The sequence below is a fragment of the Ornithorhynchus anatinus genome, chromosome 8, assembly GCF_004115215.2.
Source record: "Ornithorhynchus anatinus isolate Pmale09 chromosome 8, mOrnAna1.pri.v4, whole genome shotgun sequence".
Classification (NCBI taxonomy): domain Eukaryota; kingdom Metazoa; phylum Chordata; class Mammalia; order Monotremata; family Ornithorhynchidae; genus Ornithorhynchus; species Ornithorhynchus anatinus.
The window spans coordinates 58,928,232-58,951,762 of NC_041735.1; the positions used below are offsets into that span (position 1 = coordinate 58,928,232).

Sequence of the window (23,531 nt, forward strand, 5' to 3'; positions counted from 1 at the left end):
CACCTGATCAAGGTTACCTATAGGTTAATCTGAACCAGGGATCCAAAGAGCTAGATGCCTGGGCAGTACACTATTTTAGTGATGTAAATTCCTTCAATCATATTTACTGAGCACTTACTGTGTGCCGAGCATTGTACTAAGTATTTGGGAAAGTACGACACAACAAGTGTATTGTATAATATTATTATAATTATAAAGTACATTATAAAAATATAAAATATTATAAAAAGACAGACTAGGAAAGACTTCTTGTCCTTCAGGATGCTCACAACAGATCATGACATAAAGGATGTATCAGAGTCCAGTTGAAGCTAAAATGTTCAGAGCCAAGGTGGCCAATTATTTGGCAAAATAACTTTTTGATGGCCATATATAAACTTGTCCTGGTTGTTACACTGTAGATTGGGGTTCAGGGAAAGGGATAGTTTGAGGTGGAATTGACATTACTTCTCCCCTGATCCCCAGGTCTTATTAAAATTTCCCTCAGCACTATGGCAGCTATTGGGCACTATTATGTGTGTGTGTTTGTGTGTAGAACGCCCAATTAACAAATTAATGATAGGATTACAGATCCTTTGATATAGGAGACTGGGTTATTCCTTCTCAAATAGCAGTTGGACTCTGCCACCATTAGCAGTAAAATTTAGGAAAATGAAAGGGAAGTCCCTCATGCTTGAAAATTGCTTTGTCTTTTACCAAATGGACTTCCTCTGCTAATGACTTCAACTTTCCACATTCCCTAGGTGCAGTCTTTGATACCCCAACCCTACCCCCCCAACACTCATGCACGTATCTTTTTTATTCTGTTGCTACCCCCATTCCTGTCACTTATTTCGGTGTTTGTCACCTGCTAGATTGTAAGCTTCTTAAGGGCAGGAATTGCACATTCTCACTCTTATAATCCCCAAGGACTTAATACAGTGCTCTGCACCCCATTAGTGCTCAATAAATACTAATCAATTTGCTCAAATTTAGTATCACGATGGAGCATTTCGAATTATCATAATTTTCTCTAGGACTCAAGATCATATTTCAAGCTGCATTTTGAAATGATATATATGCTTTTTTATGATGCCTTTTCTCCCACATTTTTGATTATTTAGGGTATCTTTATTACAAAAACACTTTATTGTTTGAGGGTTAGGATAAGAGCAAGGGTGATTCTAAGCTTGTTTTCTTTATAAATAGCAGTGTTCTTTGACTTAAAATCTTTTTTTAGCCTATCATGTTATTGACAAGAGCAATTGGGACTGCAGCGTAAGTATACATCTTTCTGTTTCAACTCATGTTTTTTTTTTCTCTACAGAAACCCTCCTCGATGACTTCCTTCTCACATACACCGTCTTCATGACTACGGATGACTTGTGCCAGGCGCTTTTGAGACAATATCCTTCATTAAATGCAGACAGCAGTGTCATCTTTTCAAATAGATGACTTATATTAGGAACCAATTGCATTTCTTAATTTTCTCCAGTACATTGCAGTGCAAGGGCATGTTAAATATTAATGCAGTCATAACAGAGGTAAAATGAGATAGGCTGAAATAGGTATGGGAAGTATTAATGGCTTTCTCCATATTACCCAGGGAAGGTAAGTTATAAAATTTATGGTGTATATCTTTACAACTAGGACCCATTCATGTTTTGAAAAGTGGTAGCTAAATAGTTCTTAAAGAAACTGAAACTCAAATGGTTAAGTGTACTTCCCAGGGTGGAAGAGTTTTCACTTGGAAAAAGAGAATCTGTTCATTCTTTCAGCTCACAATCATTGTCTTGGTGTTAGAATGATGAATGTGATTGCAAAGTTAATGGCCAGTTAAGGAAGCATTATCATGATGTCTGTTAAGCAAAGCAGATGCAGCATAGAAATATTGTTGCCAAGAATTAATGCCAAAGAAACTTAATTAAAATCCCTAAATGGGTTGTTGTCCAACTTTATTCCTATTAAATGTTACTGTACAAAAGATGATTCCTTTCTATCCAGTCACAAAATAGATAGGTTTGCAGGTTTTATGCAAAAACTTGGATAAAATGGACACCGCTTATAAAGGTCTCATTATGTCTATCTTTTATTCTCCCTGGCTAAAGGCACCCATGTTCTGTTAACTTGCAATCTTTTCTGAAGCCCAAGTGCTTAGTAAGTTACTTTGCATACAGTAAGTGTTTAATAAATATGATTGAATGAATTGAATGAATGAATTGAAATGCTGCAGTTGGGGGAGCATTATGCAGACTTATGAAAACATAAATCAGAACTTAGACTTTTACATTTTAAAAAATCTTGTGATCCAGATGAGGCTACAGTTTTGTAAGGCCTTTTAATCTGGCCTAAAAACAATTTTGAACCAAGGTAAACTACCTATTGTCACTTACTACTAAATTTTTGCTTCTCGTCTAACAAATCTTGTCAGCCCCAAATACAAATTCCTACAACTTCATTATTACAAGTTTCATTTGTTTCTCAATATATGTAAAGATTGAGAAGTAGTGTGGCCTAGTGGCAAGAGCCCGGACTTGGGAGTCAGAGGTCATAGTTTCTAATCCCAGCTCCACTGCTTGTCAGCTGTGTGACTTTGGGCAAGGCACTTAACTTCTCTGGGCCTCAGTTACCTCATCTGTAAAATGGGGACTAAGACTGTGAGCCCCACGTGGGAAACCTGATGACCTTGTATCTACCCCAGTGCTTAGAATAGTGCTCGGCACATAGTAAGTGCTTAACAAATACCAATGTTATTATTATCCCTCGATTAGACTGTAAGCCCATCATTGGGCGGGGATTGTCTCTATCTGTTGCCGAATTGTATATTCCAAGCGCTTAGTACAGTGCTCTGCACATAGTAAGTGCTCAATAAATACTATTGAATGAATGAATGATCTAATTTTCTCTTGCATGAAGATGCTAAGGATGCCAAACACTGAACAAAAGAACATTGGGAGATTGCATAAACTTTGTTCTATACCTTAGTGATACAAGGTTTCCCATAGTTCCAGTGAGAGGGATATTTTACATAGGTGATAGGAATTAAAACATAAATCTGGGAATTACTGTTTCTGGTTTTCAGTGATTCCCGTTGGGTTCATGATCAATAAATAAATCTCTTAGTCTTATATTCTCTCTGAAAACTTTATAATATTCAAAGAGTTTTGATTGTCATCATTACCATCAAAAATATATACCTATCTGAATATTTGGCTATGCTAGTCACTGTTATAGTAATGAAATACATCGCTCTTGCTCTTTAGGAGCTTACAATCTTAGTGCATTTAAGGCCTCTGAAAGGCAATTTCAGTGTAAATTTGGCTGTGTAGAAGTTATGTGGTCTATAATATTATTTTCAAAAACCATCAAACTGTATTTACAAACCCAGCCTTCAACACGTCTATCCATTAGAGCTAATGCAATTTCTCTAATTTATCTGATGCTCTTTGTGTGTGTGTGTGTGTGTGTGTGTGTGTGTGTGTGTGTGTATCTGTAATAAAATCTGACCTTCAGTTTCAAACATGACACTATCAATGGAAATCTTATCCAGGAGTCCAAGTGAGGACAGAAAACGGGTGTTCCCGACACTTTCTTCCACACTGTATGCACATAAAGATAATTCCTTGCTACACTGATGTATTTTTGAGATTCCTTTTGGTTTTTAAATATTTAAGAAGTCTTTGCTGGAAGAGAGCAAGCCGTTCCCCAAGAGCAAGCCGTTCCCCAATTGCTGCCCATCAGGCCGGGGGGGCCCTACTGCAGTGCTTTCCCAGCAGCCCAGTATTTTGTCATACAGGGAACATGTCTACCAATTCTGTTTTATTGGACTCTCCCAAGCTCTTAGTACAGTGTTCTGCACACAGTAAGCACTTAATAAATGCCATTATTGATTGTTTCATAATGTGCTTTACTGTATTTGTCATTTATTCTACCCTCTCGACTTGCATATTCCCCTTTTCTGATCACCCAAGTGGTTCCTTGAATATCCTGCTGTTATCTCTAGTCTTCACATGACCTACTCAGCAAAACTGTGTTGTTGGGAGTATTGCCTCAGTGCTGGTGAGCCACCTGCATCCCAGGAAATGTGTCTGCTAACTCTGTTGAATTGTACTCTCCCAAGCACCTGGTAAAGTGCTCTGCACACAGTAAGTGCTCAGTCAATATGATTGACTGACAGTACATTATCGTTGGTCATCTTGTCCAGCCATTTGATTCTGAGTATGGTTCATAGGTTCTGCTGAGCAGTTGATTAAAACTATCCTCCGAGATAATAATAGTGGTATTTGTTGAGCACTTACTACATGCCAGGGACTGTACTAAAACAGTGGAGAAGATACGAGGTAATCGGATTGGACACAGTCCCTGTCCCACATAGGGCTCACGGTCTCAATTTTCATTTTACAGAAGAGGGAACTGAGACCCAGAGAAGTGAAGTGATTTGCCCAGTTCTTGAACACCCTTGTTTGCCCTGAAATGTACTTGAAAATACTCTACTTGGTGCCGGTGTTTCAGTATGTCATACCGTGATCATCACCTTAGCGTGTTAAATGACATATTCTACTTTTGCTTCTAGATGGTATGTTCACTAGAAGATTCACTCAAGTAATTTTTTTTTTTCTTGTAGGAAAATGTGGTACTTCTGTGCCCACAAACTTCCGGATTTTTCCTCCTTAAATTACATTTTTGAGGTCATTTGGGGCAAAAAAAAAAGGTGTAAAAGGAAGTTCGTAAATGTGCCATATTTTTAGTACACTATAGGGATACCAAAAAATAGATATTGATGACTTTACCAGAATATTCAAAAAAACTTTATGTGGATATTCCTTGTTCAGTGTAGGCAGTGAACTTGCAATTGAAAGTAAGCAGTACTCTAAAAATAGTTTTGATGGTCTCTTCGTGGCAGACTCATTATCGACTTCTAAAACATTTGACAATCAAAACAGGCAGTAACGTGAATTCTAGACATCTCAAGAACTCCTTTTGAGCAGTGAACGTTTTTACCAACTTTGTTATACTCACCCAAGTGCTTAGTACGGTGTTCTGCACTCAGTAAGTACTCAATATCATTGACTGATTGAAACCATAAAGAAACTTTCTCCTCTTTCAGTTTAAAAAGTCATAACTCCTGGTTTCATTCTTTAACCATTTGCACCTATTGTGCGAAGAAGTACCAAGGGAAGGAAGAAAATGTCGATGTTCCCTGTAGAAAACGTAAAGTCTTGCATCTTGTGTCTCAGTGGACTGCTCTGTACAAAGACTGGTTACATGAAGATGAACACTCAAAGCTGTTTTTAAAGGTACTGCAATAATGATGCTCTTTGAAGCTGAAAATGCATTTTAAAGTGGGCTTATAAGTTTTAATATCATCATTTCAATGGAAATGTCATTCAAAATTCAGTGTAATGATTTGAAACATCAAAAATCTTCATTATAATTTTTAGGATGAGTTGTTCTTATATAAGTAGAAAGCCACTGAACAATAAAAAGCAAGCAATCTACTCACTAAATTATGCATAATGGTATTTTGATATTTTCTTGTAGTCCATAAGAATTTGATAGTATCAGTGGAGCAAATGAAGTAAAGCAATTTCCAGTAATCATTTTTATAATTAGAATTGGGGTATAGTATACTGACATGCGATGAGCTTATAGTAATAATCAAAATGTCCAAAGATAAATTATCATTAGGATCTGGTTCTTTGTGAGACACGGAGTGGTCAGGCCTGATTGGGTAAGTCTTGACACCCTTATTTATCATGCCATAGATTACATGGGGAATACCTTTGTAATCTTTAGCCTGACACGTGATTTTGAGAACTTTTTAGCGAGAATGCTTGTTTAAAAAGAAGTTTTACTATTTCAGCAGTCAGTTCTGTAGAATGATCCTTGGTTAAGAAAAGCGACTAACTTTCTTGAAGGTTTGTCTTTTTTGTGTGCTGGGAGGGATTCAAAAGGATATGGGGTCCATACATCACTGTCAACTGGCAAGCCCTTTTGCAGATGGAGCAGGGAAAGACTCTTCTGTGAGCCAATAGGGATAGGTGAGTTCATAGGAAACCTAAGAGTGTGGGACCTGTCTGATCTAATTCCCCTGTATTTACCCCCAGCATGATGATAAGAGAAGCAGCATGGCTCAGTGGAAAGAGCCTGGGCTTGGGAGTCAGAGGTCATGGGTTCATATCCCGACTCTGCCCCTTGTCAGCTGTGTGACTGTGGGCAAGTCACTTCACTTCTCTGTGCCTCAGTTCCCTCATCTGTAAAATGGGGATGAAGACTGTGAGCCTCACGTGGGACAACCTCGTTCCCCTGTATCTACCCCAGCGCTTAGAACAGTGCTCTGCACGTAGTAAGTGCTTAACAAATACCAACATTATTATTATGATTAGCATGTAGTAAATGCATAATAAATAATAACCATTTACCATCTAACTGCTGAACAACAAAACTGGTATCCCTCCTGACTGCCATAGACTCCCTGGGATTCAAAGATTGTGCCCCAAGATTAAATTGTGCCCAACAATGACACATAGGGTTTGGAACTGAGCAATAGTAGTGGCTCTGAAGCCCAGACAATCCTTTTGAGAGGGTTGGGATTTTATGGATTCCAAATGAAGACCTCCCGGCCCAGAATCCTTTTTGTGGGAATTCCAATAGTATATGTATATTTTACTCCCCATTCTGGACCTGAGGGATCTTTCCCCAGTAATAATAATAATAATAATTGTGGTGTTTGTTAAGCGCTTACTATATTACAAGCACTGTTCTAAGCGCAGGGGTAGGTACAAGGTAATCAGGTTGGACAAAGACCCTGTTCCACATGAGGCTCACAGTCTTTATCTCCATTTTACAGATGAGATAACTGAGGTACAGAGAAGTTAAGTAACTTGCCCAGGGTGACACAGCAGACAAGTAGGAGAGCCAGGATTAGAACCCACGTCCTCTGACTCCCAAGCCCGTTCTCTTTCCAGTAGGCCACACTGCTTCCCAGTAGGATCTTTAGATTTTCATTCTTGTGCCCTTGCTTCACCCTCGGCTCCTCTAGCCTCTAGGCAGCTTCCCCAAGTATTAGTACTTCTGTGTGTGATCTTGGGCAAGTCATTTAACTTCTCTGTGTCTCAGTTACCTCAACTGCAAAACTGAAATCCTCCTTCCATCAATTTAGACAGTGAGCCCCATTTGGGATGGGGACTGTGTCCAACTTGATTATCTTGCATCTACCCCAGTGCTTAGCACATAGTGCTTTACAAGCATCATTTTTTAAAAATCTCAATGATCTACTTCCTTATTACAATTACCTAAATTTTAGGAATACCTTTTGTGTTTTCAGACCATTTACAGGAATGTGCTGGATGACATCTATGAATATCCTATCCTCGAGAAGGAATTGAAAGAATTTCAAAAGATTCTCGGAATGCATCGTCGACAGTAAGCACCAGTTTGTTTTGGCTTTTGCTGTATTTGTTGTCAGTTTTATGCCATGTTCAAAATATACCCATTAAAAGTACAATGATGCAGCACTTTATATTACTGATTGAAGAAAAGGGGAAAAGTATTCAACTGCAATCCTTAATTTTCTTTAGTACTTTGTCAGAACAAACTCTTCACATCATGATATGAATGAAAATTGAGCCAGTCAAGCTGCCATTTCCTTTCGTCTTTTCTGTAACAGTACCTGTGAGGCAGAAAACTATGTGGCCAGGAAAATTATTATAGTCAAGCCAAAGATCCATTGTGTTACCTTTTCAAGAGCTTTCCCACATTTTGTAATTTTTAGTGTAAGGTAGAAATTATGCTACATTCTGGGAAATTTGCCCAGTACAACTTCATTTACTGGACCTATTGGGACCGGGCAGGATCTGGAAAAATGAAAGGCAGGTAATCTGGCAAGAGAAGTCTAAATGGGTTTGAATATAGGGAAATATTTAATGGTCAATGAGGTTCCGGAGAGCAGCTTGTTGTGGACCAAAGGTTATGTCCCGGAGCCTTTGGAACACATCCCAGCCCGAATTCTCATGAAACGCCCCATAATGGTACTGAGCCAACTACAGTCCATTTACTGTAACGTGAATGAAAAATGATCAGGGTGAACCAGAGACCCAGCTAACTGGGGCCTCGATCCACTAGGCTGAACTCCATTTGGCTTTGGACCACTTGATTTGTATTTGACTAAGGGTTACTTTTAAGGGGAAAACTGGAAAATACAAGAATGATACAGAACATCATATAAGACTCGGTCCTTGAGTATCTCAACTGCCTTGGAATTTACCAATCAATTTTAAGAGAAGCAGTGTGGTCTAACAGAGAAAGCCTGGGCCTAGGAGTAAGGAGGACTTGGATTCTAATCCCGAGGTCTGCCACTTGTCTGCTATGTGACCTAGGGCAAGTCACTTACTTCTTGGTGCCTCAGTTCCCTCATCTGTAAAATGGAGATTAATACTGTGACCCCCACTTGGGACATGGACTGTGTCCTACCTAATTAGCTGGTATCTTCCCTAGTGCTCAGTATTACAGTTCTTGGCACGGAGTAAGCACATCGAAAATATCATTTAAAAAATGGGGAAAATTTAGTTTCTCTGAGGACAGCAGTGGAAATCAGATACTTTTCTTTTCACTTTTCATGATAAGGGTGTACCCCACACAGTTGAGCTTATAAAGTCATCAGTCTGCACATGCAGAGTAGCAGCTAATATGAGACAGTCCATGATGAAAAGTCTGGGGTTGGGATTCCAGTCAGATTCCAGATGGCCATATCAAGGCAGCAGACAACTCAGATAAGTGCCTTGTCAGGTGAACACCTGGTCATTCCTGACTGTCTCCCACCGAGAAGCGGGTGATTTTCTTGAGTTTGGAGATCAGTGTGGTGCCTCTTGGCTGGGGGAGGTGAAGGGGGAAAGGACAATTGGGAAACACCCAAGCCTTTGATCACTGTGTGTCCTCTAACGTTGTTCTGGTTATGTAATTTTTTTGATGAAAGACTGACTCTTTGTATATTTTATTTCAGCACTGTAGATGAATATTCACCACATAGAAAGGTAAAGTAGAGTTTTCTACTACTGGTTCATACAGTGGTAACGGGTTAGCAACCTTACCTCTCCTGTGGGTGGCATTTCTTTTGAGGTAAAGCGACAATCATTCTGAGCCTTATAGAGCTCTTTAAAGAGGCAATAGCATTTTTCCTTCCTTTTCTTCTCCCTTGACCATGCAGTTCTGATTTCAGCAAATGGTCTGACCTAAGGTGACTCAGACCTTTGTGTTTTAGAAAAACGTTCTACAAATGTTTCTAGAAGCCCTGCGGACTTTCCTGGGCTCTACAGATTTGAACCTGAGTTAATATGAGCAAACAAATCCAGGCAGGCGTTTCAATTCCGAGATTAAGAAATGCATTTAGTTTTATTGGGGGAGGAATTTTAATGCCCGTCTGAGAGACACCTAAGCAGGATGTGTACCTGTTTAAGCTAGGCCAATAACACCTAAGTTCTATGGAAGTGGACTGCTCTCTTTAAAAATCCAGTGGACTAGAAATGAAGTGTAAAACAAGCTTCAAGTTGTAACTGTGGTAGTGCAGACAGCAGAAGATCAGATTGAAGGAAATTGCCAAGCAGCTTGATAGCTTGAGTCTTGGTAGAAAATAGAGTCCAGTTCCCCTAACCTCCACCCCACGGTGTACTTCTGGGGTGTCACTTTAGAACAGTTAAGGGGACCACAATTTGGGAGTGTCCTATAACAGGCTTCATGGATGGGATTGACAGGAAGCTCTTGACCACTCCCAGAGTTCGGCCTAGGCACGCTCTGTGGCTCTGAGTCTCCACCTCCGCTTGTGTTAATTGAGGCAACACCCAATTCATTTCTCTGAGATTGGATGGGTGGATTTCCTATTAAAAAAAAAAAAGTTGGCCAGCTCTTCTTGGAACATGTTGCAAATTGCTATTGCCTTCCAAAGGGCAGGAACACATTCATTCATTGTTCTGGTCTTTCCCTGCTTCTTGCAGAATAAAGCCCTTTTCCACCAATTCAGTCTCAAGGAGAATTGGCTCCAGCATAGAGGAACTGTGAATGAGACAGAGGAAAGTAAGTATGATTTCAAGGGAGTGGCCACATATAGGTGGGATGCAAGATAACCAGGACAGAGCTTAAATTTTTATAGAAGAATACTTCCACTGAAATGCTCTGTTCAGTAATACTTCCTGGGATGAATTTTACCACTTTCCTTAAATGGAGGAAATGACTTTGGAAAGTAATTTTCCCAATAACTTATTGGAGTACAGAGTCGCTTTATCTGAGGTCCTGGGTCCCCAGCCTGGTTGCCCTCCCTGCCATTTAAACCACTGAGACTTAAATCATTTTTGGCACATGTCTTTGCCCAATTCTAGAAAGGCTGCCAACCTATTTTGTGGTAAACTCCAGTTCTGACATCGTGGAGACTCGACAGGGGTTGGAGAATTTGGAAATATAAGCATGAGCAAATGAACGTGTACGCACACGCACACACACACACACCCCAATAAATGTGCAAATAAAAGTAACACCTCCATGTCTTGAAAATGAAGAACTTTGATTTCATAGCAATTGATTTTCTGTGTGAAAACTGGAAATGTAAGCAATTGCAGCCTTACCCTTGGAATAAAATTTGGAGGAACCTTACCCTTGTAATAAAATTTGGAGGAAGTGAGGTGGAGGTAATGGGAGTGTATAATATTCAGTATACTTGCTCTCATCGTTCTTCCCCCTGTCCAGAATTCCCTATCTCCTCAAACCCATCAGGTCACATCCTTTCCCACCTCCGAAGTCCCTATAAAAAACTGCTTCCTCCAGAAGCCATTCTCTGATTAATCTCACTCCCCTTCCTAACCCCTCATCATATCATCACTCAGCACCCTCCTCATTCAGGCTATGTTTATTTGTTCCAATTATTAATTCATTTAATCATTTCTTGTTTGGTTTTTTTTCCAACTCTCTGTTTTTGCTTTTGTTCCTATTGTATGCATACAAGCTGGATAGAATTGTCTTCCATTTTATTGTGAGTTCCTTCATGGTAGAAAGGAATGCTTCCAAGCTCCTAGTAGAGTGCTCTGGGCACTGGTGATCAGTAAATACCGACGATGATGATTTTGACAGGGATGGCACCAATTACTGTAATTCAGGGACTCTGATATGTGAGATTCGGTTATGAGGTCACATTTCTCCCTCTACTCAGTGCTAGTTAAATTGCATTTCAGTTCCTTGAAGTTTTAAAAATGATATTTTTAAAGTACATTTTTATTGATTGGGCCCTGGAATTAATATTGGTGAAAAACTAATAACATTTTCTTGCCGCTATATTTTCTGGTGACTGGAACATACAGTCATACTCCATGGTTCACACAATAGCATGTTCCATCCTGTTGTTGTTTAATCTAATTATACAGTTGTCTCCATTGTATGTTGTAGTGCTTCATGGACCTGAAGCTCTTTTTGCTCTCTAATCTATTAAATTAGGTATAAATTGATTAACTTTCCTTATAAGCCTCGGTGTATAGACTATAACTTTAGCTTACTATAAAACTCCACTTGCAAGGTCATTTTTAAGAAGAGGATGTCAGGGTAAAATCAAACTATGGGCAGTTAATTTTAATCTGTGAAATATTCATGATATTTTGTTCTCAATCAGATCTCCTCCTCCTACCTGATCTTGCTAATCTCCCACTATATCACAGCCTGCACCCTTCATTAATTAATTAATTAATTCATTCATTCAATTGCATTTATTGAGCACTTCACTCCTCTAAGGCCAGCCTATTCACTGCATCTTGCTGAGGACCCTTTGTTCATATCCCTACCCTGCCCTCCAGCCTGGAACCCCTTCCCCCTTCATATTCCACAAACGACATTCATCTTTAAAGCCTCTCTAAAATCATATCTCCTTTAAGATACTTTCCCTGACTAACCTCTCCTTTGCCTTCTTGATTCTCCCTCCCTTCTGCATATCCTATATCGGGCCTATATTCTGTAAGCACTCTGATACACACCCAGCTCCACAGTGTTCATGTGCCTGGTGTTATACTCTGCCACCTCTCTATCTGCAATTTAACATCTGTCTCCCTGACTAGACTGTAGCTCCTTGAGGGCAGGGATGGTATATATTAACTTGTATTGTACACTCCAACCACTTAGTACAGTGCTGTGCACATAGTAAGTACTAGGTTAATACCATCTATTGGTTCTCTTTATCTCTTTCTCTTTGGCATTTCCCTGTGTCTCTCCCCAACTTTTACTTTCTTGTTTCCCTAGTTGTCTCTCTCACTATCACTCATACTCCTTCCTCCGTTCCCATCCCAATCCTCACCCTGTCTCTTTGGTTCCTCTCCAATTCCAACTCTTCCTATACTCACCTCTCTATAAATTCCTCACCTCCTGCCCTTCATCTTGTCATTCCCTTCCCCTTGTTCCCTCTTCTTGCTACCCCTGATCTCTTTCTCCTTTCTGGCTGTCTTAGAATCGCGGTGGCAGAAACTCTGCTGTGTCTGTCTGCAGCAAGTTGTGCCAACTTCCCACTTCCAGATCAGATGGCAGAGATGCTACTTCAGCTATTAATGTGTCGATGATAGCACTTTGGCTGTTTATCGTTCATGCTTACAATTTTGCTTTCTCCTACATTCCATTTCTGTCACTGCTCCTTGTTTTTCTGAGGATTAGTATTTCTTCAATCCGTAGTATTTATTGAGTACCTGGGTTGTACAGAGTTCTGTACCGAGTGCTGCGGAAAGGTGCAAGGATGATATTCAGGCTCGTTCCCTGGCTCATAGATAGAGGAGACATGACCACAGGCACACAAGAAAATATCAAAGGAGTTAAAGGAGCAAAACATAAAGCAAACACAACAGTAAAAGTCATAAAGAGGATTGGTACATTAGAGCAAAAAGAGCAGATATTCGTTATGATCATATTTGTTAGGCCCTTATTCAGGGTCTTCACTGTTCTGGCAGGCCACTCAGTCCGATAGCTACCACTTCCAGACTATATAAATGAGTGACAGCAAGAGGACCTCTCCGTCTCTTGGCAGGACTCAGTGCTCTGACGGAGTGGAAGCAGCCAAAGATGCCAAGGAAACTCAGGGGCTCCAGCTTTAAAGGACCCAGGGCAGCTATTGCCCTCATAGGGTTGGCACCATTGAAGTGATATGATTAATTTCACCTCTGTAGCTTTTGGACAGGGTGGGCAGTTGGACTCTGCCTCCCACACACTTGGGGACTGGACGATGACCGGAAGATGGCAGAGGTTTGGTGACAGCATCATTAGGGTCTTTGAGGAATGTTAGATTTAAAAAATTGAGACTGCTATGCCAGATGGATATCATGATGGGCTGCAGTTTTATAGAATCACTAGTCTGCAAAACAGAACTAAGAATTGTGCTCATAGAAAGGTGGGGCATCTGTTGTCGCAACTGCACAAAATAGACAAAATATTTGAGTTTGCAGAGTGGACATTGACATCTTGTCAATTCTAAGAGGTTGTGGGGGGGTTGGGAGCTTCACTGGTCTTGAGCACAAAGTAGATGATCCAGGGAAAATGAGGGGATTGGTTTAGAGAAGCTCACATTGCTCAGACCTGGAAGGAAGAATTTTTCTCTTCCACGGGGAGCCAAGAACCAAGATGCTTCAGTGATAGTTATCAAGGGAGAAAATTTAAAGGAATATGGCTAGAATTATTTATCTTCTTTCTGAACTGAGAATGTTATTTCCTTATCCAAATAGTCCTTGACTGATGGAGTGCACTCACAATGATTTCCCCTCTCTCTCCTGGGTGAAATGCTAGCAGAATCTATGAAAGATTAACAGCACAGTTCTCCCCCTCACATCCAGCTAAGCATTATCATCATCATCTTCAACAGAATTTATTGAACGCTATTCAGACCACTTAACTCGTCCCTTGTGTAGGCTCATAGGAGAAGTATAAAATGTTATCCATGTCCTTGGAGCTTACAAACTGAGGAAGACAAGCTGACATAATTTGATGAATGATTTGGAGTCTCCCATTGTTAAACGGCAGACAAACAGCGAGAAGCAGCGTGGCCGAGTGGATAGAGCATGGGCCTGGGAGTCAGAAGGGCCTGAGTTCTAATCCCAGCTCTGCCATTTGTCTACTGCGTGACCTTGGGCAAATCACTTCACTTCTTCTGGGCTTCTGTTCTCTCATCTGTAAAATGGAGATTAAGGCTGTGAGCCCCATGTGGGACAGGGTCTGTGTCCTACCTGATTTGCTTGTATCCACCTCAGAGCTTGCTACGGTGCCTGATACATAATAAGGGCTTAGCAAATTCTATAATTATTATTATTTTGTTTTAATCCAGTCACGTAAACCTTGGGACCAAAGTACCAAGTGAAGGAACTGAATATCGCACTCGTGGCTTTTGCCATGTCATTCTCACTCCCTAGTCCTTGACATTCACATTACTGCTGGGACACTGGGTGCAACAAGCGATAAAGCGGGGAGGGAGTGACACAGCGCACTGTGAAATACATGTAATGATTTTGTGTATGAAACCCATCTGTGGCCAAAGGGACTGCAGCTGGCTGCCAGAGCTCTCCTGAAGCACCTGGGGCAGCAGGCACTTGCCAGGGGAACTGCCTGGGACCAGGCAGCCTGATTCCCCCTCTTCCACCCAGAACCTCGCTGGTTGCTCGGACCACGATTACAAAGAACCTTTCCCAACTCTGACAAGGTGGAGGAGGATGTCAGAACTAAGCCTCCCAGTGCTGCCTTTGACCCTATAATAATAATAGTTATGGCACTTGTTTAGCACTTACTATGTGCCAAGCACTGTTCGAAGCACTGGGATAGGTACAAGTTTATCAGGTTGGACACAGTCCCTGTCCTACAAGGGACTCACCCTCTTAATCCCCATTTTACAGATGAAATAACCGAGGCACAGAGAATAGAAATGAGTTGCCTGAGGTCACACAGCAGATGTGCCAGAGCAAGATTAGAACCCAGATCCTTCTGATGCCCAGACTCGTGCTCTATCCACTAAGCCAAGCTGCTTCTCAATGTGGCTTTTCAAGGAATGAGGAAGCTGTGATGGGGCTGGGGGGAATGTGAATTTTACCTTTCATTTAAGAGCAATTCTACCTCCAAAAATAAACTTGTACACACACACACACAAACATTCCTATATACACATGTGTGCTGCAGGGCTATGTTTGTGCACATATATAGTTGTGTGATTTGGGAAATTTTTCCTAAGAAGACCATGATGTTCTGTTTACTAACAACTTTTTTTCATACAGTTTTTTGTCGAGTGTATATCACTGAACATTCCTATGTCAGTGTGAAGGCTAAAATCTCCACTTCAGCTCAGGAAATACTGAAAATTGTAGCAGAAAAGATCCAGCATGCAGAGGACGATCTGGCACTGGTGACTGTCTCGTTCACTGGGGGTAAATTATCTTCTGCCTTTGAATACCAATCTTTTCCTGTATCTGCTCTCTAAGAAGAACGTTGACATTTTGTAGAGCAAGTGTATAGCTGTACCCCTCTGGGTCCCCAGCTGGATGACCACAGTAACAATAAGAAGCTGCTTACCCGAATTGTTTCCATGACGACAACTAATTCTTGGGTACCATTGGATACTGAATTTCCTCTCCAGGAATCCAGCATGCAGGAGTTCCAGGGTTTTGGAATATATTACAAAGCTTTTCATATTTTCTACTCTAGATGAGCTTCCTATTTTCATATTTAAATTCATCTAAAGATTGCTGAAGAAAGAAAGAGACTCAAAGGCATGAACTGTATGCCTGGTTGGTGTTAAATGGCTGTGGACTTCATATGGAAAAGAGAGGGGTAAAGAAACAGAGTAAAAAGGCAGCCAAAAGCAATGTTTCCTCAATTAGAACCTTCGGTCTCTAGGCCTGTTTACAGTGCTTTTTTTTTTCTGGTAGTCTTTATTTAAGCACAAAGAATAGTTGATGGCCTCTTTTGGAATAAAATTCCACCAATTAACAAACTGACACTATTGATCTCTTTGACCTGCACAGCCGCATCATTTTCACTGGTGCCTGTGAGAACTCAGGGTCTCCAGTAAACCAGGTTGCTTGTCATCTTTTTTAATGTCTCCTTACTCTTAGAGAAGACAAAGGAGATGATTTAATTATTTGTATAACAATAGTGGTGCAAGGCTTAGGAAACAACAAAATAAATGACAAGGCTATTTTCTATTTAACATTGTTCCAAAGGTCACAACATATAACCAAAAACAAGATGTGGCAACCCCAACCAATGAAATGATAAGCATAAATGGCTACAAATGATTCATCTGCAATGGAGTTTATGTGGGGGAAAAGATCAGCTGTTAAATCATTCATTCATTTAATCACATTTATTGAGTGTTTATTGTGTGCAAAGCACTGTACCAAGTGCTTGGTATAACAACAATATAACAACAAATGGGCACATTCCTGCCCACAATGAGCTCACAGTCTACAGGGAAAAACAGACATTAATATATAAATGAATAGATAAATTACAGATATAATAATAATAATGTTGGTATTTGTTAAGTGCTTACTATGTGCCGAGCACTGTTCTAAGCACTGGGTAGATACAGGTTAATCAGGTCCCATACAGGGCTCACAGTCATAATCCCCATTTTCCAGATGAGGTAACTGAGGCACAGAGAAGTTAAGTGACTTGCCAAAGTCATACAATTGACAAGCGGCGGAGCCGGGATTAAAACCCATGACCTCTGACTCCTAAGCCTTCCACTGAGCCATGCTGCTTCTCTATATGCATAATATATATCGTGAGAAAACCTCTGCTAAATGGAACATAGCTATTAGAGGTGAGGTTTACTTCTGCATTTCTCAGTTGCTTTTAATTACAGATTGAGAAATGTTTATTTTTTCAGAATTCTTGATAAAGAATTTCATATATTTGACATACAACTGTAACTGTAACAAGACCTAATTCCTTGCTTAATGTGTAAGGATGAACTGACTTCTGAAATCATACTTGAAAGAAGGCAATATTAACTCTACCTTTCAAGTAAATCAATCATTGTGTTCACTGCCTAGAAATGAATAATTACAGTCCAGTTCATTACACGTCGCACCTCCTAGAAATCACTCCATCACCGAGAATGAGACTCTCCATAACAAAAACAGGCACTTGCCATACCAGTTAGTTCTGAATCAGCAGAGAGCCAGACATGAATTTGATGACAGATAACTCTTTTAATTACCTAATATCTCTATGGTGCCTGTGAAATGCTATTTTTCCCTCTAATGTGTACGTTCATTTGTAATTGGGAGAATTTTAATGGACAGCATTTCTTAAGAATTGCAATGTATACCCTTAGTCATGCACCTATATTTGCTGAAATTTAAAAATCCTATGTGGCCATAACTTATTCTCTTCCTCCAGTGTGCTGCTATAGTTGAATATCATATTAATTTGATACATTTTTTATGTACAAGCAAATTTAGTCTTTTAATCCTTTGGAGGGCGGGTGGCATGAAATTGCGTTTAGAGCCAATATCTGATTTCAGCACTAGTCATAACTGCCTCAGTTTTTTAAGCATTTCCAATTAAACTTTCTGACCACTAGTTAGGTTAACAGAAAATTGTCTGGGTTACCTGCAGGTAGTTTTCAGCCACTTCTGTGGTCTTTATTTTACCAGCTTTTAGTGATTTATTTATTTTTTTTTAGTGACAATTGCATGAGTGTGTTCGTTCTTTAAATTGGGAAATGAATTGTCCTCAAAGTAGAAGGAAAACTTTGTATGCCTCTGCCATATTTCAATATGTACTTTTGCAATTTTGGCCAAAATAAAATAGTTCTATTAGAAAATGATGGCCATTTAGTGCTCTTAATATGATGTGTGGTTGCTAAGCAAATAATGGTTGTATCAACTTGAGCACCAGAATCAAGAGTTGTCTTTAAGGACTGTGTACCTATACCACTTAAAGATTGATTTGCTTGTAAGTTTATTTCTCTTCAAAATTTTTTCTCCCACTTATATTTTCATTTTTATTGTTTTGCTTTTAAAGAAAAACAAGAACTTCAGCCAAACGACTTGGCCATCTCAAAATCAATGGAGGTCTCTAGTCGGCTATTTGTTTACCGAAGAGACCTGACTGACACTTTGGTAAGAATTTCTAATTCTTAGCAGAACATCACTTTGTGGTGTAATTTCAATGGAAAGGGGGTGGGGAGTGCCTGGTTTCCTACGTGTTTAAATAAGACACCGATGCTAAAGTAAAGGTGCAGACAAGCATTGTTGCCCTCAAGCCACCACAAGTGCATTTCTGGTCAGGACTGAGGAAAGAAAAAGGACATCACTTGGCTCAATTCAATTCAATCATTTATTGAGCGCTTACCGTGTGCAAAGCACTGTACTAAGCACTTGAGAGAGTACAACATAACACTAAACAGACACATTCTGAGTAATCTCCCTCCTTTCAAACTCCATGACCGTGGCACTTGGGAAAGTAGCTTCTGTCAGCTAGGATTTCATGAGCCATCAGATCGGGTCAGAGGTGAAAGTAAGTCAGAGCCATTCAGAATGCCACTTAGGGGGAAACCTGAAGGGCACGTATGGCCATTCCTGTAGGAGACAGAAGGGGCTTTTTTCTTTTTTTTTCTTTCTCCACAACTTGAGACCCAGGCTGTAGTATGTCAGTGCTTAGTATGGTACCAGCACTTACTACAGTGCTTGGCACATAGTAAGTGCTTAACAAATACCATAATTTTTATTATTATTATTATGTTGGACTACGAGTTGGCCACCAGTAGCGCTGGCCGCTCTCATGTGGGATTTGGCGAAGCTCTGGGAAGGTCATGGGGAGCAAGGACCACCCAAGCAAAGATGGGGACCACGTCAGCCCCGCTGCCTGTGCTCCTGCCCCTTTGGCCAGCAGGATGTGTCCCGTGCCTGGGTAGTAACCTATCATGTTCTCATTGACCTAACCAGGCTGCATTTAGGAAGCAGCATGGCCTAGTGGATAGAACCTGGGAGTCAGAAGGACTTGGGTTCTAATCCCGGCTCTACCACTTGTCTGCTGTGTGACCTTGAGCAACTCATTTCACTTCTCTGGGCCTCAGTTGCCTCATTTAAAATGGAGATTAAGACTAGGAGCCCCATGTGGGACACAAACTGCATCCAATCTTATTAACTTGTATCTACCCCTGTGCTTAGAACAGTGCTTGGTACACAGTAAGAGCATGACAAATACCAGTTTAAAAAATAATATATTTTCACCCTCCTCACATGTATACACATATGGTCATGTATTTTGACCACTCTGGTAGTAAATATTTTTATTTTGTTCTGCCATTATAGTATAGGTTTGTTGTGGGCAGGGAGCGTATCCCTTCTTTATTCTGTATTCCCCCTGCATCTAGTAGAGTGCACTGTACAGTGGGCATCCAGTAAATACTACTGCTATGACTACTGACTGGGCTGCAGAGCAAGTCAGTGCAACTCTTCCCACCCATGCCACTCCCAGTCCACAACAAATGCTTGGCTGTTTGGCTGAGAAAATATTTATACTATCACCTCTGGATCCAGTATCTCTCTCAGATGAGCACAAAAAATACCTGGGAAATGTATCCTTAGCCCCCAGATCAATCAGTGGTATTTACTGAGCACTTACTGTTTGCAGAGCACTGTACTAAGTGCTTTGGAGAGTACAGTACAACTGAGTTGTTAGACATAATTTCTACCCCCAGGGAGCTTATAGTCTAGAGCCAGAGATTTGATGCCTGTAGACACTTTTTTTTTCTAGTTTTTATTGATACTTTGCAGGAAAAGTATCCCAAATTACTTGAAGTAATTAACGGAATGGCTGAAAAAAACCCCACTGATTATTAGCCCTTCCCATGCTTAATGCCTTAGTAAAGGTGTATTTGATGCTTGTGGCATTTATTAGCTCAAAGAAGTAGTTATTAATGTTTTACTCATCATTAAGGGGAGACCCTTTTTTATGGTATTTTTTAAGGGCTTTCTACATGCTAAGGCCCGGTACTAAGGAGCTGGGGTAGATACAAGATAATCAGGTTGGACAGGACATAGTACCTGTCCCACGTGGGGCTCAATCCCCATTTTACAGGTTTTACATTTTACAAATGAGGTAACTGAGGCACAGAGAAGTGAAGTGATTTGCCCAAGGTCACATAGCAGACAAGTGGCAGAGCTGGGATTTAGAATCCAGGTCCTCTGACTCCCAGGCCCTGGGCTCTTTCCACAATTTCTTTATGCTCTGGGCCAGTGAGCTAAAACTAATTTGCATGGCAGACTTTAATACTAAGTCTTTTAAGTTGAATATCCTTTGAAATGAGCCTCTTCTAAAAATAATGACTCTGAACACTATTGTTAAGATATACTATTGATCACTGCAGTGAAAATTCATTTAAAAACAAAGGTCATCAATCAATTAATGGTATTGAGTACTTCCTGTGTGCAGAGCACTGTAATAAGCATTAGGGAGAATACAATACAACCGAGTTGGTAGACATGTTCACTGCCCACCACTATGACTGTTAAAGCACTGAGTTCCTGTCAGAGGGAAATAGTGCATTCAAATTTGTCCTGTTTTGAAAGACGTGAAGATGGAATGTAGATTTGTGTGGGGCCACAGTGCTCTAAATTAAAACTGGCATTTCTTGGGCTCTAGCAATCCTTCTCAGTTGAACAGAATTCAGCCTTCAAAGGAGGCTAGCAAACCAGTTCAATACTATTGGTTTCAAATAAAAAATGACTATAGAAGGGACAAAGCATATGATTGTCACAACACTGATAATCAAATTGGTCATGATTATAGTTTTCATTTAAGTAATCATTCATGCCAAATTTTAATGATGAAAAATGCAGTTGTACTTGGTATATAGAAAGTCATCCGCATATGAAAGCAGTGTTGTAGAAAAGCCTTATGTAATATGCTAAAAAAATCCCTTCGCTTCTTATTTTGTCTTTTTTATTTATCCAGCAAATAACATTTTGGTGGTTCTTCAGATAACTGGCATTTGGATGAAATTTGTAAATGTGGATTCTGTTATGAGACACATTACATGATTTCTTGTAAAATCCATGTCTGTCTTTATTGAAGTGCACCATGACATTTCTTTTGTTTGTTTTTACACTAACCCTGCTGGCACATTAATGCAGATCAGAAGCCAAAGTGATTTCAGGGATTTTGTTTTCATTATGCTGGCCTCGGCAGAGTTTCATATTTGGATTTTGGTGCATCTGAAAAGAGAGGTGCTAATTCAATGCTTTAAAAAATCATTGATCCCATTTTCCTGAATCCAAGCTGTTTCCTAAATATGCTGCAACTCAATGAAGGTGAAGAGCCCGGGGAAATGATTAAGGGCACTCAGAGGACGATGATTTTTTCTAATAAGAATTTCTAATGCCTCAGAATTCTAACTAATTCAATGTGAAACATTTGGGAATTATTCAGGATATTTTTGCTCCTGTCCATTGATTTAGAACCCGTTCACTGAAAATGAAGAATCACAGCAGAGGTCGATGCGGATTTTAGGAATGAACACTTGGGATCTTGCCTTGGAATTAATGAACTTTGATTGGAGTCTGTTCAATTCAATTCATGAGGTAAGAATCAAAGCATATAAATATTGCTATTAATGCTTTGCGCCTCTCTTGGAAAGTCAGTTTTATGTAGTTATATAGGAATATATCAAAAGCTCTTGGTTTTTTGCTTCCATATTAGGCAGGCAGAATTCTAATCTTTTCTTTCTCTATGCTTAGATGCTGCCTTTTAAAGGGATGAAATTTCATCGAATGGATCATTCAGTGTAGTTAGAATTAGGCCTGGGATTGAATGCACAATTCATCATCTTGTGATATAATGGTGTATTGTCATGTCAGGGAGCCTCAAAGGATAATTTGGGTTTTCTTAATGTGCTGGGGGGAAAAAGGCATGACAATATTCCTAGAAACACTGGGACCTACAGAAATTCTGTCATTTTAGTAAAATTAAATGCATGCATGTAGACTTCTTAAAATGAACATTAAGAAATCAAAAATATATACTGAAAAGATACAAAAATGGTTTATCTACTGTTTAACTTTGGAAACAATTTGTCATTAGATTTTCACTTGTTCCAAAAAGGAATGTTTTTCAAAAACTGTGCAGGAGTTTAGTTCAATATGTGATGAAGAATATGGCGTAAAGTTAGGTCAGGCAAACGAGACATCCAGGAGCTGGTTTAAGAAGTCGAGGTTCCAATGAGCTCCTTATTTTCCCATAGTAGTTTCTCCTATAATTGCAGATCACTGACATTTTTGATTAGTGGAAAAGTAAAGAAGGGTTGATTACAGTTAAAGGTGATCTTGAACAGTAAGCTTTTTTAGGAATTAAGACATGGTAAAATTCCTGCATATGTAGAAATTTGGAGTTAGACTGTAAACTCCTTGTGGGCTGGGAGTATTTCTACCAATTCTATTGTATTGAACTCTCCAAAGGGCCTAGTACTGTGCTCTGCACTTGATTGATTGGAGTATGCTAACAATAATTTTCCTATCTGGCTAAGAGAAGGAACTCCTATGCCTAATTTAGAGAATATAAAATTTTTTTTTAAATTATGGAATGTTACCACAATGCCTTTTTCTTGCTTGTTAGCACCCTGGGAAAACTTCCAGCATTAAGGCACCCAAGTAAACCTGGAGGTGAAATTTAAGAATTGATTTTTTTCTGTGACACTCCATTGTCATTTTTTACAACAAAATTGTTCTTCTGATTTGAATTTGTTTTTCTATGCACCTTCTTAGTTCTGAAGTAGCCACTTAGGAGAGTGGAAACTACCTTGGGGTTGAGTCTGATATTAGTAATAACAGGTCACAACTCTTGAAGATAAATGGGAAACCTGGGATCAAGCCCTCTCACTGCTTTCTCATTTTCACTCTCTGTATATTTTATCTTTGTTCATTTTTTGCCTGCTTTGATAATGAATAATTATATGAATTTAGGAATTATAGGAATTTTATGGCCTGCTGCAGGCCAAGCATTGAACCATGTGCTGGTGTAACAATATTTATAAGCAGATCTCATAAAATTCCTGACCCTCATGAGTCTCTCAGTTTAAGGCAGGGGAAAACAGGTAGTCAATTCCTATTATCCTAATGAGGAAACTGAGGCACTGAGAAGTAAGTGACTTGCCCAACACCCTACAGCAGGCAAATAGTGGAGCCGTGTTTAGAACTCACACCTCCTGTCCCTGAATCCTGTGGTCTTTTTACTAAGCTACATTTCACCCTAGTACTTACTGTACTTGCTCTTTTGTTCATCCCCCCTCCATTCTAAGCCCCATCTTGATTTTTCTCAGCTTCTCAGATTAGTTTCTCTGCCCAGAAATCTCTTCCTTTGTTTTGAGCTCTAGTTTTATAGTACATATGCACAGTGAGTTTTCTTGACCCCTTATTCCTTCCCCTATTACTCACACATGCTCAGTAACAGTATGGGATCTAGTACTTGAGGATTCTCAATCTTATTTGTTTTTTCTCTTGCCTAAAGACCGGATGGTGGGAATTTGACACTTTATACAATTAATTGACTGATTA

The 23,531-nt window shown here is 39.8% G+C and overlaps 1 protein-coding gene across 1 annotated transcript in view; it reads left to right on the forward strand.

The window, feature by feature from the left end:
* The window catches only part of RAPGEF5 (Rap guanine nucleotide exchange factor 5), a 238,949-nt gene that overhangs the window by 189,430 nt on the left and 25,988 nt on the right, over positions 1-23,531 (forward strand). Inside the window, 8 exon segments of the mRNA XM_039912832.1 lie at positions 1,307-1,385; positions 5,132-5,276; positions 7,307-7,404; positions 8,981-9,011; positions 9,969-10,047; positions 15,243-15,392; positions 18,001-18,098; positions 21,441-21,563. Of these exon segments, the coding sequence (XP_039768766.1) occupies positions 1,307-1,385; positions 5,132-5,276; positions 7,307-7,404; positions 8,981-9,011; positions 9,969-10,047; positions 15,243-15,392; positions 18,001-18,098; positions 21,441-21,563 (803 nt within the window).